This window comes from Molothrus ater, chromosome 1 (genome assembly GCF_012460135.2).
Source record: "Molothrus ater isolate BHLD 08-10-18 breed brown headed cowbird chromosome 1, BPBGC_Mater_1.1, whole genome shotgun sequence".
NCBI classification, from domain to species: domain Eukaryota; kingdom Metazoa; phylum Chordata; class Aves; order Passeriformes; family Icteridae; genus Molothrus; species Molothrus ater.
Genome location: NC_050478.2, coordinates 145,459,904 through 145,472,199, shown reverse-complemented (window position 1 = coordinate 145,472,199; position 12,296 = coordinate 145,459,904). Strand labels below are relative to the sequence as shown.

Sequence of the window (12,296 nt, the reverse complement as noted above, 5' to 3'; positions counted from 1 at the left end):
TCTGAAGACATTTACTGTTTTGCTTCTGTGGCTTGAGTGTTCTAGGGGGTCAGTCTGACCTCTCTGAGCATCTTCTACTACCAAGTACAGATGCCAGGTCACCAGTGTTGAAACATCTAGTGGCAGTGTTCCTGGGTTGTCCTCCCTTAAAGCTCAGCTTTAGCAGGAGCTTTAGCTGAGAAAAGTTCATTTTCTGTGGAGCTCATGCTCCTGGTTCACAGTGGAGAGGGCAGGAGACACCTCCAAGGGGTTTTTAGAACAAGCAGAGAAAACTTGTCATTCAGGGTTAGGCAGCTTTGGCAAACACAGGCTGGACCATCTCCCCAACTTAGACATTGCAGTTATAAGCAGCTCTTACAGTACTGTGGACCTGGTTACCTCACTACCTCCTCAGGGGATGTGTATTTTCTGAACTGCCTAATGTCAGGCACAGGGTTGCCAGTTCTGTTGCACTGCTCAAAAAAATGTGACCAATAACATCAGTACCTTGGAAATCAATGAAACTGGAGTGTATTTACAAAGTCTTGATTTAATATTGCTAATGAGAATTAAAACTATCCTCAGGTATTTTCCTAAAAACATTGAATAACCTGTTTTTCTCAGTGGTTTTGTCTAGCCTTCCCTCCCATGTGTTTTCTACGACCTTGAAGGTGATGCTTTAAATCTGATTTCAGTTAATGCAAATATTTGGTTTGTCTCTGCCCTGTTTGGTTATGAAGTTTAAACTTCATCACCCCAGTGACTGGATAGCAGGAGATGTTTCCCTGCCAGCCTCCTGTTAGAGAGGAATCAGTGCCCCAGTTGGATAGCTGTGATGGGGAAGGCAGGGGGAGCCTGGGGAGGGGGAGCTTTCTATTTAGGCTGCAGATTTCAGGTCTGTATCTTGTAAGTTTTTCTGGCAGAGAAGAATCATTTCCTCCCAGGATCAGAACAATGCTGTGGTTGCTCAGTGTATTTACTTAAAGATAAGTGAGGATAGCTGCTGCCCTGCAATGCAGGAGGACCAGGGTCCTGCAAATATCACTGGGGCCACTGACATTGCTGGGGGTGCACAGCCTGCCCAAGCTGGGCCCTCCCCTCTGCAGATACACACTGGCATGTGAAAGAGGAAGGCTACTGCTGTAACTTTATTTTCAGCACCCTTCCTCATTTGTCTCTTCTGTTTTATTGCTGTGCAGGCTGAAGACCATCATAGGAATGGGAACTGGAGCTGGTGCCTACATTTTAACCAGATTTGCTGTAAGTTTTGTGGAGCTTCCCTAAAGCCTCAAGCATGATTTCCCTTACACGTTGTTGTCCCCATAGCGTGCATAGAGAATTCCTGTTCTGCTGTGCCCAGTTAGGCATGCAGGCCAAGCTTTTAAGTGAAATACCACAATCTGCAGGATAGCTAATCCAGAAGACCTAGATTTTCCATTTTAAGGCCTGGGCTCTACCCAGTTAATTTGCAGAAGGTTTTTTTAATGGGAGTTCTCTATTTAAACTGAGGGTGGAGAAAAAGTTAAATCCTAATGTTCTCCAGCTGCTCAGTTGAATCGCTTTAATGATTTTTTTCCCCATACATATGCTTCTTTTCTGCAAGATAAAACTAGACCTACCACTTTTTTCTCCATGACATAATTTGCTAATTTAAGTTTTTTGCTGACTGTCGAGCTTCAGAGGATATCTGACAAATCTTAGATCTTCTCTTTTGCAGTTAAACCATGCAGAGATGGTGGAGGGATTAGTTCTCATTAATGTAAACCCTTGTGCTGAAGGTTGGATGGACTGGGCAGCAACTAAGGTAAACATCTTTCAGTTAGAAAAATAAATTTTACTGAAAGCCTGTGGGACATGAGGAGTTTGGCCATCTTGCATGTCAGACATGGCTGCAGATACTAAACATCCTGGGCTAATTCCTTTTGGGTTTATTCTTCCATTTGCAAAAAAGCTTCATACAGGGCTAGTGATAAAAATAGGTACTTTGAGAAAACAGATACATGTGGCACAGTGGGACAATTCCTAGCAGCTCATAACTGCTGGGGAGAACAGTTTACCTGGACATGGTAGTTTTGGAAACATCTTTCAAGAAAACATCAAGTGTAGTGTAGCATTCAGTGTTTTCTTGTCCATGGCTTTGTTTACCAACACAGCCCAAAATATGAAGCAGAGCATAGAAAAATGCCCAGAACAGCATCCTCCATTTTTCAGTCATTTGTGAGTCTTAGATGCCAAAAGGACTCAGAAAAAAGCATTGGCTACAGGTGGTTTGTACAACCAGAAGATGCTGACATAAAAGAAACTCCTAGGAGAAACTTACAGAGCCAGGATGTAACATTCTTTCAAGGCTTAGTTACTAAATATATTCCCACATCAAACTTATCAAAATAAAGTGATAGACAGACTTATTTAAATGAAATGTAGTAACTTTTCATTTTCTATGAAATGAACCTCCTGACCCATTTTGATTCTCACCCAGCACCTCAGTGCATTAAATTCTTCCATATCTGTGCCTCTGCATTCCACCTCTCAAGGGGAATATTGCTCACCTCAAGAGCACAGCAGGTGCTTTATGTTCTTATGTCCTTCCAAAGCAGGAGTATTTACTGTGGGTTGTGAGCTTCTGGTCCCAGTTCCATTGCATTGTCAGGGAGGGGAGTGGGCAGTGGGGTTCAGTGACACCCACCAGGCTGGTTTGCTTGGTGTTCCTGCAGAGAGTGATTCCCTGTTCACCTCTGCCCCTAGCAGTGTGTTCTCTGTACAGCTGCATTAGTGAAGGCATCTGATGAGAATGACTCCAGCTCCTGATGGTGTTCTAGTTGGATTGACGGGGGAAAGTATCACTTCAGGATATTCTATATGTAGAGAGAGCAGAGAAACATCCATTGGTCTGTGTATGGGTAATTGGAAGGTGTCATTTGTTCAGGGGCTGGGGTAATAGCAGATACTTAGGTGTTCTTGCTGTTCAGATTTCAGGTTGGACGAATGCTTTGCCAGACATGGTCATTTCACATCTATTTGGAAAGGTAATGTTCAAAAGATTCCTCTGATGTATTCAGTCATCTGTATTTACCTCCTGGGGCTGAGAGGAGTGCAGAAGCTTTCAGTCAAACAACAAAAGATGAAGTTAAACTGAGATAGGATTCATATTTGTGTCTCCAGCATTTTGAGCAGTATTCTGCCATGGGGTTTTCTGTGTCCTGAGTACTCAAATGCATCTCAGTTGTAACAACTCTAGTAGGGGCCAGCTCCTTGTCTAGGCAGCCAACACTTAAACACAAGTATAAGAGTTGTATATGCTCATGTTCTGAGCTGAAAAACCCCACAGATTTTTTTATATAATATGCTTGTAGCTCTGTGACAGCTGGTTATTGGTATTAACAGTGCTCTCCAGTGCAAGCCTCATGTGAAGTGCTGGACTGTTTTTGAGGCTACTTTGCTGTGCTTGAAATTGTTAGTAAATGCAATGGAAAACTCCATTCCAGCAGAACAAGGAACTAATCTATAAAGACTTTAGAACCCAACTGTTTGAAAATGTTACTGATTGAAGTCCTCGAAGCTTAGTTATTTACTATTGTGAAATTGAGTTCCACATTGGATGTTTGTAAGCTTTCAACATCTACTTTACCCTGGAAACATTTATTAGGCTTCTTACCCTGAATCTTCTTCTGTTTGTTTTAAAACCTCACACTTGTCTGGCTGTAACCATCTGCACTACAACATGTTTTGCAATTGTGAGATTTAAACGTTATGACATATTTGAGTTTTCAAGTGAAAATTGTGGTACTGCAATCAGAAGCCAGTATTAATTCTGGGTGACTTCACTGGGTGCTGAAAGCTGTCCCTTCCCTCAAGGTGCACTCCTGTTGTTCCTCTCATATCTATGAGTCTGATACACAACAACTACTGTGCCATGTCTTCAGATCCTTTCAGAAAATAGCCCCTGTTCTGAACAATTCTGTCTCCACTTTAGGAAGAGATTCACAGCAACCATGACCTGATCCATACTTACCGTCAGCATATCATTAATGATATGAATCAAACCAACCTTCATCTCTTTGTCAACTCTTACAACAGGTAAATACATTTACCTGATTTCTAACTGGAAATTTTTAAGAGGCTGGCCAGCTCTTTAGAGACAGTATTTCTTGTGTGATGGGATTACATGTGTTCTCCCAGTATGAAGTTCTGCTTAATAGTGCCTTTAGGGATCTCAGGTGGTTTGCTTATTGGAAAAGGACCTTGTGCATTTGTGGGGTGAAAGGTTGTACACTGGGACTGAACTACAACATTGATCCTTCAGTCTAAGTGTGGTTCTACATCAGTTATGGAGGCCACGACATATTAAGTTGTGATTAAATTAATATTAAGTCAGATTAAATTAACATGTGAGTGTCTGTGCTTTCTCTAAACTAGAAGAATATAGAAGTAACTATAAAATTCCAGTGTTTCAAAAGCCTTTGTCCTCTCTATTTTTTTTTTAGTCGACGAGACCTAGAGATTGAGCGTCCTGTTCCTGGAGTGAATGTTGTCACCCTTCAGTAAGTACTTTATTTCAGAGCTTACTGCAGGTTAGGGACTACCATTAGGAAGAACTCCTCTCTTCAGACCTGGCAAACATATTAAAATTGAAAGTTAAGTAGCTCCTGTCACTGTGCATATAAAAATTTGGGCTTACAAAGTACTTGAAAAGTTAGTATGTTTAGATTCATGCAGAAATGTGTTATAGTTAATGGAAATTATAGCTCTGATGGCACTTGAGCTGTGCTAATACAACCAAGAAAGCCCAGCCTAAAACCATTAAGAAAACCAACCAAACAACAAAAAATTCCAGGAAGATAGAGCAGGAGTGAGAATGACTGACAGATAGATCATCTGGCTTTTGCTTATGCTCCAACTTGTGCAACATAAGTTGTCAAGTCCTTCCTAGCTCAGCTGTTGATGGTTATACACAGGACACTCTGTTCCTCTGACAATCTGGAGTTGGATGGACAGAACCAAAAGTTGGAGCTCAGGGGTCTGGGGGGTGGTAGGCATGAGACTTTGATGCTGATACCCACATTCAATTTTTTGTAAATCAAGGAAGGAATAAGAGCACTGGCAAGGGCTGATTTGCTGCCAGCTGGGGAAGAGAACAGGTTCTCAGGCAGGGAATCAGAGCACGTCACTAGATCTGCAGCTGATGCAGGATTTGACGTATCTTTAAGGTGCCTGGAATACAAACCAAATCATTTCACATGCTTAACTGTCTCACTCTTCCAGAGACACAAACGGAGCTCAGGGCAAGTCTGAGCTGGGTGGCAGAGATGACACCTCTCATGTGTGCTTCTTTGCAGGTGTCCTGTCCTCCTGGTGGTCGGTGACAGCTCCCCAGCAGTGGATGCTGTGGTGGGTACCTTGAGCCATCTTTGCCACCCTGCTGAGGATGGATGGGCAAGCCAAGGGGCTGCAAGAGGCCAGCAGAGCCCCTGCCACACTGCAGCCCTGCTGGCTGTCAGTCCAGCCCAGTGGCTCTCCTCTTCCAGACCACAGGAGAGCTGCCATTAATTCCATGCTGTTTGTCCCTTCTGCCTGTGCACTATTATTTAATAGCTACCACGTTAGGAACAATCACCACAGCAGTTCCAGTGAACCGCAAATATTTTCCTTTAGAGAGGAATCTGCTGCTGGTATTTTAACTTGCTGTGTGGTGCTGGAGCTGTGCCCTGGGTCACTCTGGAAGTGAAGAGCTTCTTTTTGACCATTATAACTCTCCCCAGATGACTGGATGACTTCAAATGTTGTGCCTTAATGGGCATGCCCAGTCTGCTGGCCTGTGGCCACATGGCTACTCACCACTTGGGACGCTACCAGATGACCCCAAATCACAAGATAAACAACACTTGTTGCCATTGAAGTCCCAGAAACAGATGGGAAAAAAAAATCTCCAGTTCCCAAGTATGGGTTTGTAACGTGGAGAAAATGCAGTTAAAAATGTGAGCTGAGTTACTTGGGTTTAAAGATGTGTATATGTATACACAGAGTCTTCACACAGAATCATAAGACACTCAGTTTAGTCTGAGTTAAGCCAGAAAACAAGGTGTTGGATCTGTTTTCATACAAGAGTTCACACTTAAAATCTTGTGTGCAATGCCTTATGCTGCTTATTCTTTTCTGTAGGTTGAATGCAACTCAAAGCTGGACCCAACAAGGACCACGCTTCTGAAGGTAATAACAAAAACTGTGCTTTTCAAAATAAACACTCCTCTCACATAAAACCAGTTGGATTAGCTAAATAAGCAGAACTAGAGTGATATGTTGCAATACTGATAATACAGTGAGAATCCAGTTCTGATTTAAAAACACAGTTCCTTCAGGGTGAGAGTATTCTAGTGGGATAAACAAGACTAGGGGCTTCGTGTCAGAATTACAGCAGGGAATTTCTCAGCTCCTCAATTTTAGAATAGTAGAGATGAGAGTTGAAATGTTCAGTATTTCACATACCCATAATGAATTTGACAAGAGCTGGCAAAGCTTATCTTGAGATATTTTGAAAGGTTTGGAAAGCTGAGAGCAGAGTAGGAGTGCAAACCAGTTCATTCTGTTCCTGTGCTTGCCTCTCAGCAGCAGTATCAGGTGAATCAACAGCTAATCTATCAGCCACAGTTTGGTCAACCTGCCTTCTATGAGGGTACAGTCTAGGACATGTTACTGCTAAAGAAAAGAAAAAATACTGCTAAGAAAAATTGATAAAATGCACTTAAAAACAGCTGAACATCATGCAGAGGCTTTGGCTCATATTTGGCATTCAGAGTATGAGTGCAATCTTCAGCTTGTAATGAAGTAATAGCATGTAAACAGTGAAACAAGTTTGGTCATGCTTTGCCAAGAGCTTCTACTGCATCTCTAGTGAACTAGTCAGTGAAAATTATGATAAATAAAAATATTTAATTTTTTTTTCCTCCTAACATTGAAGAGTTGTACTGCTGCCCTATAATGTGGGTGTGGCAGACACCCTAAAAAAGTTTGACACTGTCTCAGACCTTGTATCACTGGCCAGCCTTTGAACAGTCCAGGGATATGGCTGATCCTGATGCAGGTCTGTTTTTCTGCTAACTAATTCTAGATAGGATTTGGGGTTTCCTGTAATTTACAACTCTACTGTTTTCAGCTTGTAGTGTTCCTTGGAACAGACTGTTTTTGTTGGGTTGACTTGAGGGGTGGAGTGGCAGGAAAAATGAAATGCTCCAAAAATATTTCATGCACTCAAGATAGCTTTTCTCATTTGACTTTCCCTGCTTCCCTTGGCAAGTCAGGCTGATGCTTGCCATCAGCAATCTCAGCAAATAATTTTTCCCCTTTTTTCTCTCACCTCTGAGCTTTAGGTGTTTGTTTTCCCTACCCTGTTTGTCATCCAGGTCAATACAGAGTCATGTTATTGGAATTCAGAGCTGAATTTGCAAGCAGGACTAATAGGCTGGTTTCTAAGAAACTGGTAATTGCTGCCCAGCAAAAAGCATTTGTAGCTCCAGCTGATGCTTTCCCTGAGCATCAAGAGCCTTTGTGGTTTTCTCGGGTGCAGTGGTAGCTTTATAAACATTTAACAGCTTGCTTTGATGCGTTCATCCACGTGTATGTTACTCACACAACAAAAGGAAGTGTTTTTCTGCCAGATAGCTAAAAAGGTCATTTCAATATATCCTGAGCACAAATGATTTCCTCTGGCATTGCTCTAACTGGCTGTTCTCATCCCATTTCAGATGGCTGACTGTGGTGGGCTCCCTCAAGTTTCCCAGGTAGGATTTGCTGTCGGAAATCCTACCAATCATGTTCTGCAGCAAATGGGTGTTTTCCTATAGGGTACTTGCTGTTCCCAAATGTCAGCCAAAAGGATGGTTATGATTTCATGAATAATGATGTCAGTTGGTCATCTGAGATTTCTTTTTTTCTTTAAAGAGCAATGAAGCACAAAATTAAGATTGGGAGGGGATACTATTTTCACTGATAGTCTTAACCAAGGAAAGAACTGAGGTGGGAATGCAGAAGTATTATTTTATGTCTATTTACTAAGATAATGTGGATTAAGGCTTTAACCACTGACATTTTAACAGCATTCTTACTTGGACTATTTATAGTATACATCAGGAAAGTGGGAGACAGGAAATAACAATGCTAGGTTATTGCATACACTGGCTCAGCTTGACTGTGGATGAAGTGGAGTTTCTAGAACACATTTAGGCATAAGTTCCAAGCTGCTAATAAAGCCAGGCTGGCAAAGTTAAAATTTACCTATGCGCTTGTATTGCTTCACTTAAAAAGCTGTTTTGTAAATCAGCTTTGGAATGTGATCTAACATTTAAACAGATTTCTAAGAAATATAAAGTGGTGTTTGTGAACTTCAGGAAAAGATAAATTTGTAATTGCCTGCAGCTGAATGCCTAAACAGTGTGTGCTCCAACAGTGGGAACTGGGAAAAGGTTTTTTTAAAGCCACATGGTAGTATGTGCATTGCTTCTGTTATAGGGAGTCCATTCTTTGCAGTGGTTCAGAGAATTATGCAAAAAATATTTTCATGTGAAATAACTGAGCCTTTAAAGCTTATGTGGCCACTGTTAGCAGAGGAGAAGAGCAGGGAGTGCCTCATTGCAAGAATGTTGGTTGTAGGCATTTGTGCTGCTGTATGCCTGGTGAGCTTTCTTGCCCTATACACATAATTATCAGCTCTGAATAGCTGAATTTGTTCTCTGCTGATTAGGAATTACTCAATTACCAGTCTAGTATGAACTGCCCTGTACATTTTGTGAGGCCAGTTGTTTTACTTTGGTTCACCTGCCTCAGTAACTGCTCAAGGCAAGTTTTGAGCCAGGTTTGGACCATTTGTGTTCCCTGGATCTCAAATGTATGTATCCATTTTGTAAAATAATGGGGGGATGACTAGGGAGGGAAATGATGGAATTTTCTTATAAATGAAGTTTTCATGCAGTCATTAGAACCCAGAGAATATTTAATATGTCCCTGTTAAGATAGGGCATCCGTGGAATCTGTAACATTGTAATATAACCTACTGAGCAATGCCTACGATAACTCTGCCTCTTTTTTGCAGCCTGCCAAGCTTGCTGAAGCTTTCAAATACTTTGTTCAGGGAATGGGATACAGTAAGTATTGGCTTTATTGAATGGCTGATCTTGCTACTGAAGTTAATTGGGCATTTAAGCACCCAGAGAGTCTCTGATCCCGCGTGTCACTTTTTCCCTTTTGGAAATGCATTTGCAAGGGGAAAAAACACATGCTGTATCTGGGCAAAGGGTTTTCAGACCAAGTGATGTTATTAAATAGTAGAGAGCTTTGTAAACAGCTTATACCCACAAATACCTCTTTTACTTCGTCTCAATGTTTTTAAGGTTGGCTATTTGTAATAGTGTCCCCTCGTGGCATCAAAGGATGAGGTTCATCTACTGCACACAGCATTTAAAACCTCATTGGTTTCAAATGAGGTTTAAAACCTCATTTAAACTTCTTTGAGTTGTAGCTGTTTGTTTTTCATGTATTTGCTTCTGATTGCTGCTGTGAGGATGCACCATGACCCTGGGCTGCCAGCAGGGGTTCAATATCGGAAAGTAATGGGAGGGCTGATGAGTCTCTTCAGTTTCCCTCTGGATTCTTCCAGCCACAGCAGTGTGCCCTAAAGTTTCTTGAATTCCTCAGCCCTGGCCATTAATTCCACTGTAGTAATTTTGTCTCCTTAACCACATGCTTGGAGCAGGGGAGCATGTGAAGGTACCCTGAAAAGTATCCATTCCACCATGAAGGCTCCTCCAAGGATGGTTAAGGCCAAGGGGAAAGCAAATGTGGTGGTGTTTGCAGGTATCCCAGGATGAGGGAAGAGATGAGAATCTTGACTCCATGTTTCAGAAGGCTGATTTATTATTTTATGTTATATATTATATTAAAAGGAAATGATCTATTAAAACTATACCAAAAGAATAGAAGAAAGGATTCCATCAGAAGGCTAGAAAGGAAGGCAAAGGAATGATAATAAAATCTTGTGACTGACCAGAGTCTGAGACAGCTGGGCTGTGATTGGCCATTAATTAAAAACAACCACATGAGACCAATCACAGATGCACCTGTTGCATTCCACAGCAGCAGATAACCATTGTTTACATTTCGTTTCTGAGGCGTCTCAGCTCCTCAGGAGAAAAGATCCTAAGGAAAGGATTTTTCAGCAAATATGTCTGTGACAGGCAAGGGCTTCCTTCCACGTCCATGCAGCGAGGCATTAATGAAGGGCTCTTCTTGCAGTGCCCTCTGCCAGCATGACCAGGCTGATGCGGTCCCGCACGGCTTCTGGCTCCAGCGTCAACTCCTTGGAAGGACAGAGGAGCCGCTCCCACACTGGAGAAGGCACCAGGAGCCGCTCCCACACCGGGGAGGGAACGAGGAGCCGCTCCCACACCGGGGACGGCTCCAGGAACCGCTCCCACACGGACACGCGGATCGAGCTGACGCCCAACTCGGCGAGCAACGCGGAACAATCGAGCCCCAAGTCCATGGAAGTGTCCTGTTAGATGGCTCTGGGAGGTTCAAAACGGGTCACAGTGTGAAAAAGTAATGGATGCCCCCTGTGTATCACAAAAACATAACTGGTATTAATCTCTAGCTATTCTGTAGGATGAACTCTGTTCACCAGGGTCTGAGAGGGACCAAAGAAAAGAAGCATCTCATTTGCTCTATCGTTATTCTTGTGTCTCAGACAGCTGCTGCTATTGTGCCCTCCTTCAGTGGATGCCAAATTCTAAAGGATACTTGCCAAAAGCTGATGTGGTTGTAAACACTTCAGAGTCAAACCAGAATTGCTCAGTACCCTCCTTTAAAATCAAAGCTGTTACAGGGCCCTTTATCTCTTCTTCTCTTGAAGTAAACTGGCACAATTTGAGATGAGTTTCAAAGCGGGGGAGAAAAAAAATAACTGTTAAGGATGACTTTAAGAAAAGGAAATGAAACAAATGTGTTATGGCCTCATGTTGAAGCTGGAGTTGAATTCATTGTATATAGCTTGACTTCAAATGATAGAGAAGTTAATGTATCGTGCATTTATAGGCCTTCTAATTCATTAGTATTCAAGCCTGTTTTCCTATGTACAATAATATTCTACTAAAATAGGCAATTTTAATGTGACTTTGAGATGAACTAAATCTTTAAGGTTTTTCATTTCACTTTTTTGAGATTTAGTTCCAGTCTTCCTTTCCTTCCCCCCTCCTAGACCCTAAAACCTGCTTAGCCAAATGAGGACAGGATTTAAATTTGGTAAGCAAGGTAGGATTTCCTGTTTGGGAACTTGGGCCAAAGGGTGTACCAAACTGCAGGAGTTGGTGTAGTTGTAACAAGTAGGGTAGCTGTACATGCGAGCTAAGAAGAATCAGCTTGATATTTCCTTCAGAAAGCTTCTTATCTTTGCAGCTCAAGTTTTTTTGTGTCCAGCACAATTGTCATAAATTTGGAGTTCTGTAAGCAAAGACAGATTCAGCTGTTCTTTGTCAGGAGAGATGAATAACTGTGGGGTGGGCATGTAATTAGATACTGTACATTCAACTGCCACTAATTTCTAGATTTGAAACTGATGAGATTTCACTGGTGCTGAAAAGTGTATTCCATGAAGTGGTGGAGCAGCAATACTGTATGTCTGGAATGCAGTGTCTAATGACTTTGTAAATGTCATGATCTGCTGGTTCTGCATCTTTGCATAGCCTCCTTGAGTTGCTTTCTTTGAAGCTAGTGGCTTGATACCTTTCTGCCACTCAGAATGTCACAGTTGGGTGTTCTTAAGTTTGTCCTTCCATAGCTAGTGGGACAGGATTTCCACAGCTCCAGTGCATACCTGCTGAATTGCAGTCCTCACACAGACAAAAAGCTCAAATGCTGAGCAGTTAAATAGCAAATGTTAATACTTTGGGATTGCTTGTTCAGAAGAACACCATCTAGGTTACTTTATATTGATTAACTTCAGCTCTTGTGTAGAATATCCATAACATTTTGTGGGAAGAACAGACAATTTCCAGAAAGAATAAAGCTATTGTGTAAAGTCTATCAAGAAAAGTTTCTTAATGAAGTATTTGTATTTATTTCAAAACAAATAAATTTGTAACTTTGCAATGTCTGGTGTCTTCATATTTTACCAGGAGTACAATAATCTTTTTCAGTCCAAATATATTCTTGTCATCCGTTTGTATCAATCAAGTCTTTCTGATTTTACTCAGATCTGTCATTCCCTGCTTTTATGCTCAGAGTCTTCCCTCCTCCAGCCTACTATTCTAATAAAACAGCACACACTTATTCAG

General features: G+C 41.8%; 1 protein-coding gene across 1 annotated transcript in view; it reads left to right on the top strand.

Moving 5' to 3' along the window:
- The window catches only part of NDRG1 (N-myc downstream regulated 1), a 40,146-nt gene extending 28,035 nt beyond the window's left edge, over window positions 1-12,111 (top strand). Inside the window, exons 7-16 of the mRNA XM_036406887.2 lie at window positions 1,179-1,239; window positions 1,697-1,783; window positions 2,949-3,005; window positions 3,953-4,056; window positions 4,464-4,520; window positions 5,316-5,367; window positions 6,139-6,186; window positions 7,719-7,754; window positions 9,062-9,113; window positions 10,261-12,111. Of these exons, the coding sequence (XP_036262780.1) occupies window positions 1,179-1,239; window positions 1,697-1,783; window positions 2,949-3,005; window positions 3,953-4,056; window positions 4,464-4,520; window positions 5,316-5,367; window positions 6,139-6,186; window positions 7,719-7,754; window positions 9,062-9,113; window positions 10,261-10,526 (820 nt within the window). The 3' untranslated portion in view covers window positions 10,527-12,111. The remainder of the gene's footprint in view (window positions 1-1,178; window positions 1,240-1,696; window positions 1,784-2,948; window positions 3,006-3,952; window positions 4,057-4,463; window positions 4,521-5,315; window positions 5,368-6,138; window positions 6,187-7,718; window positions 7,755-9,061; window positions 9,114-10,260) is intronic.
- Window positions 12,112-12,296: the final 185 nt, after the last annotated feature.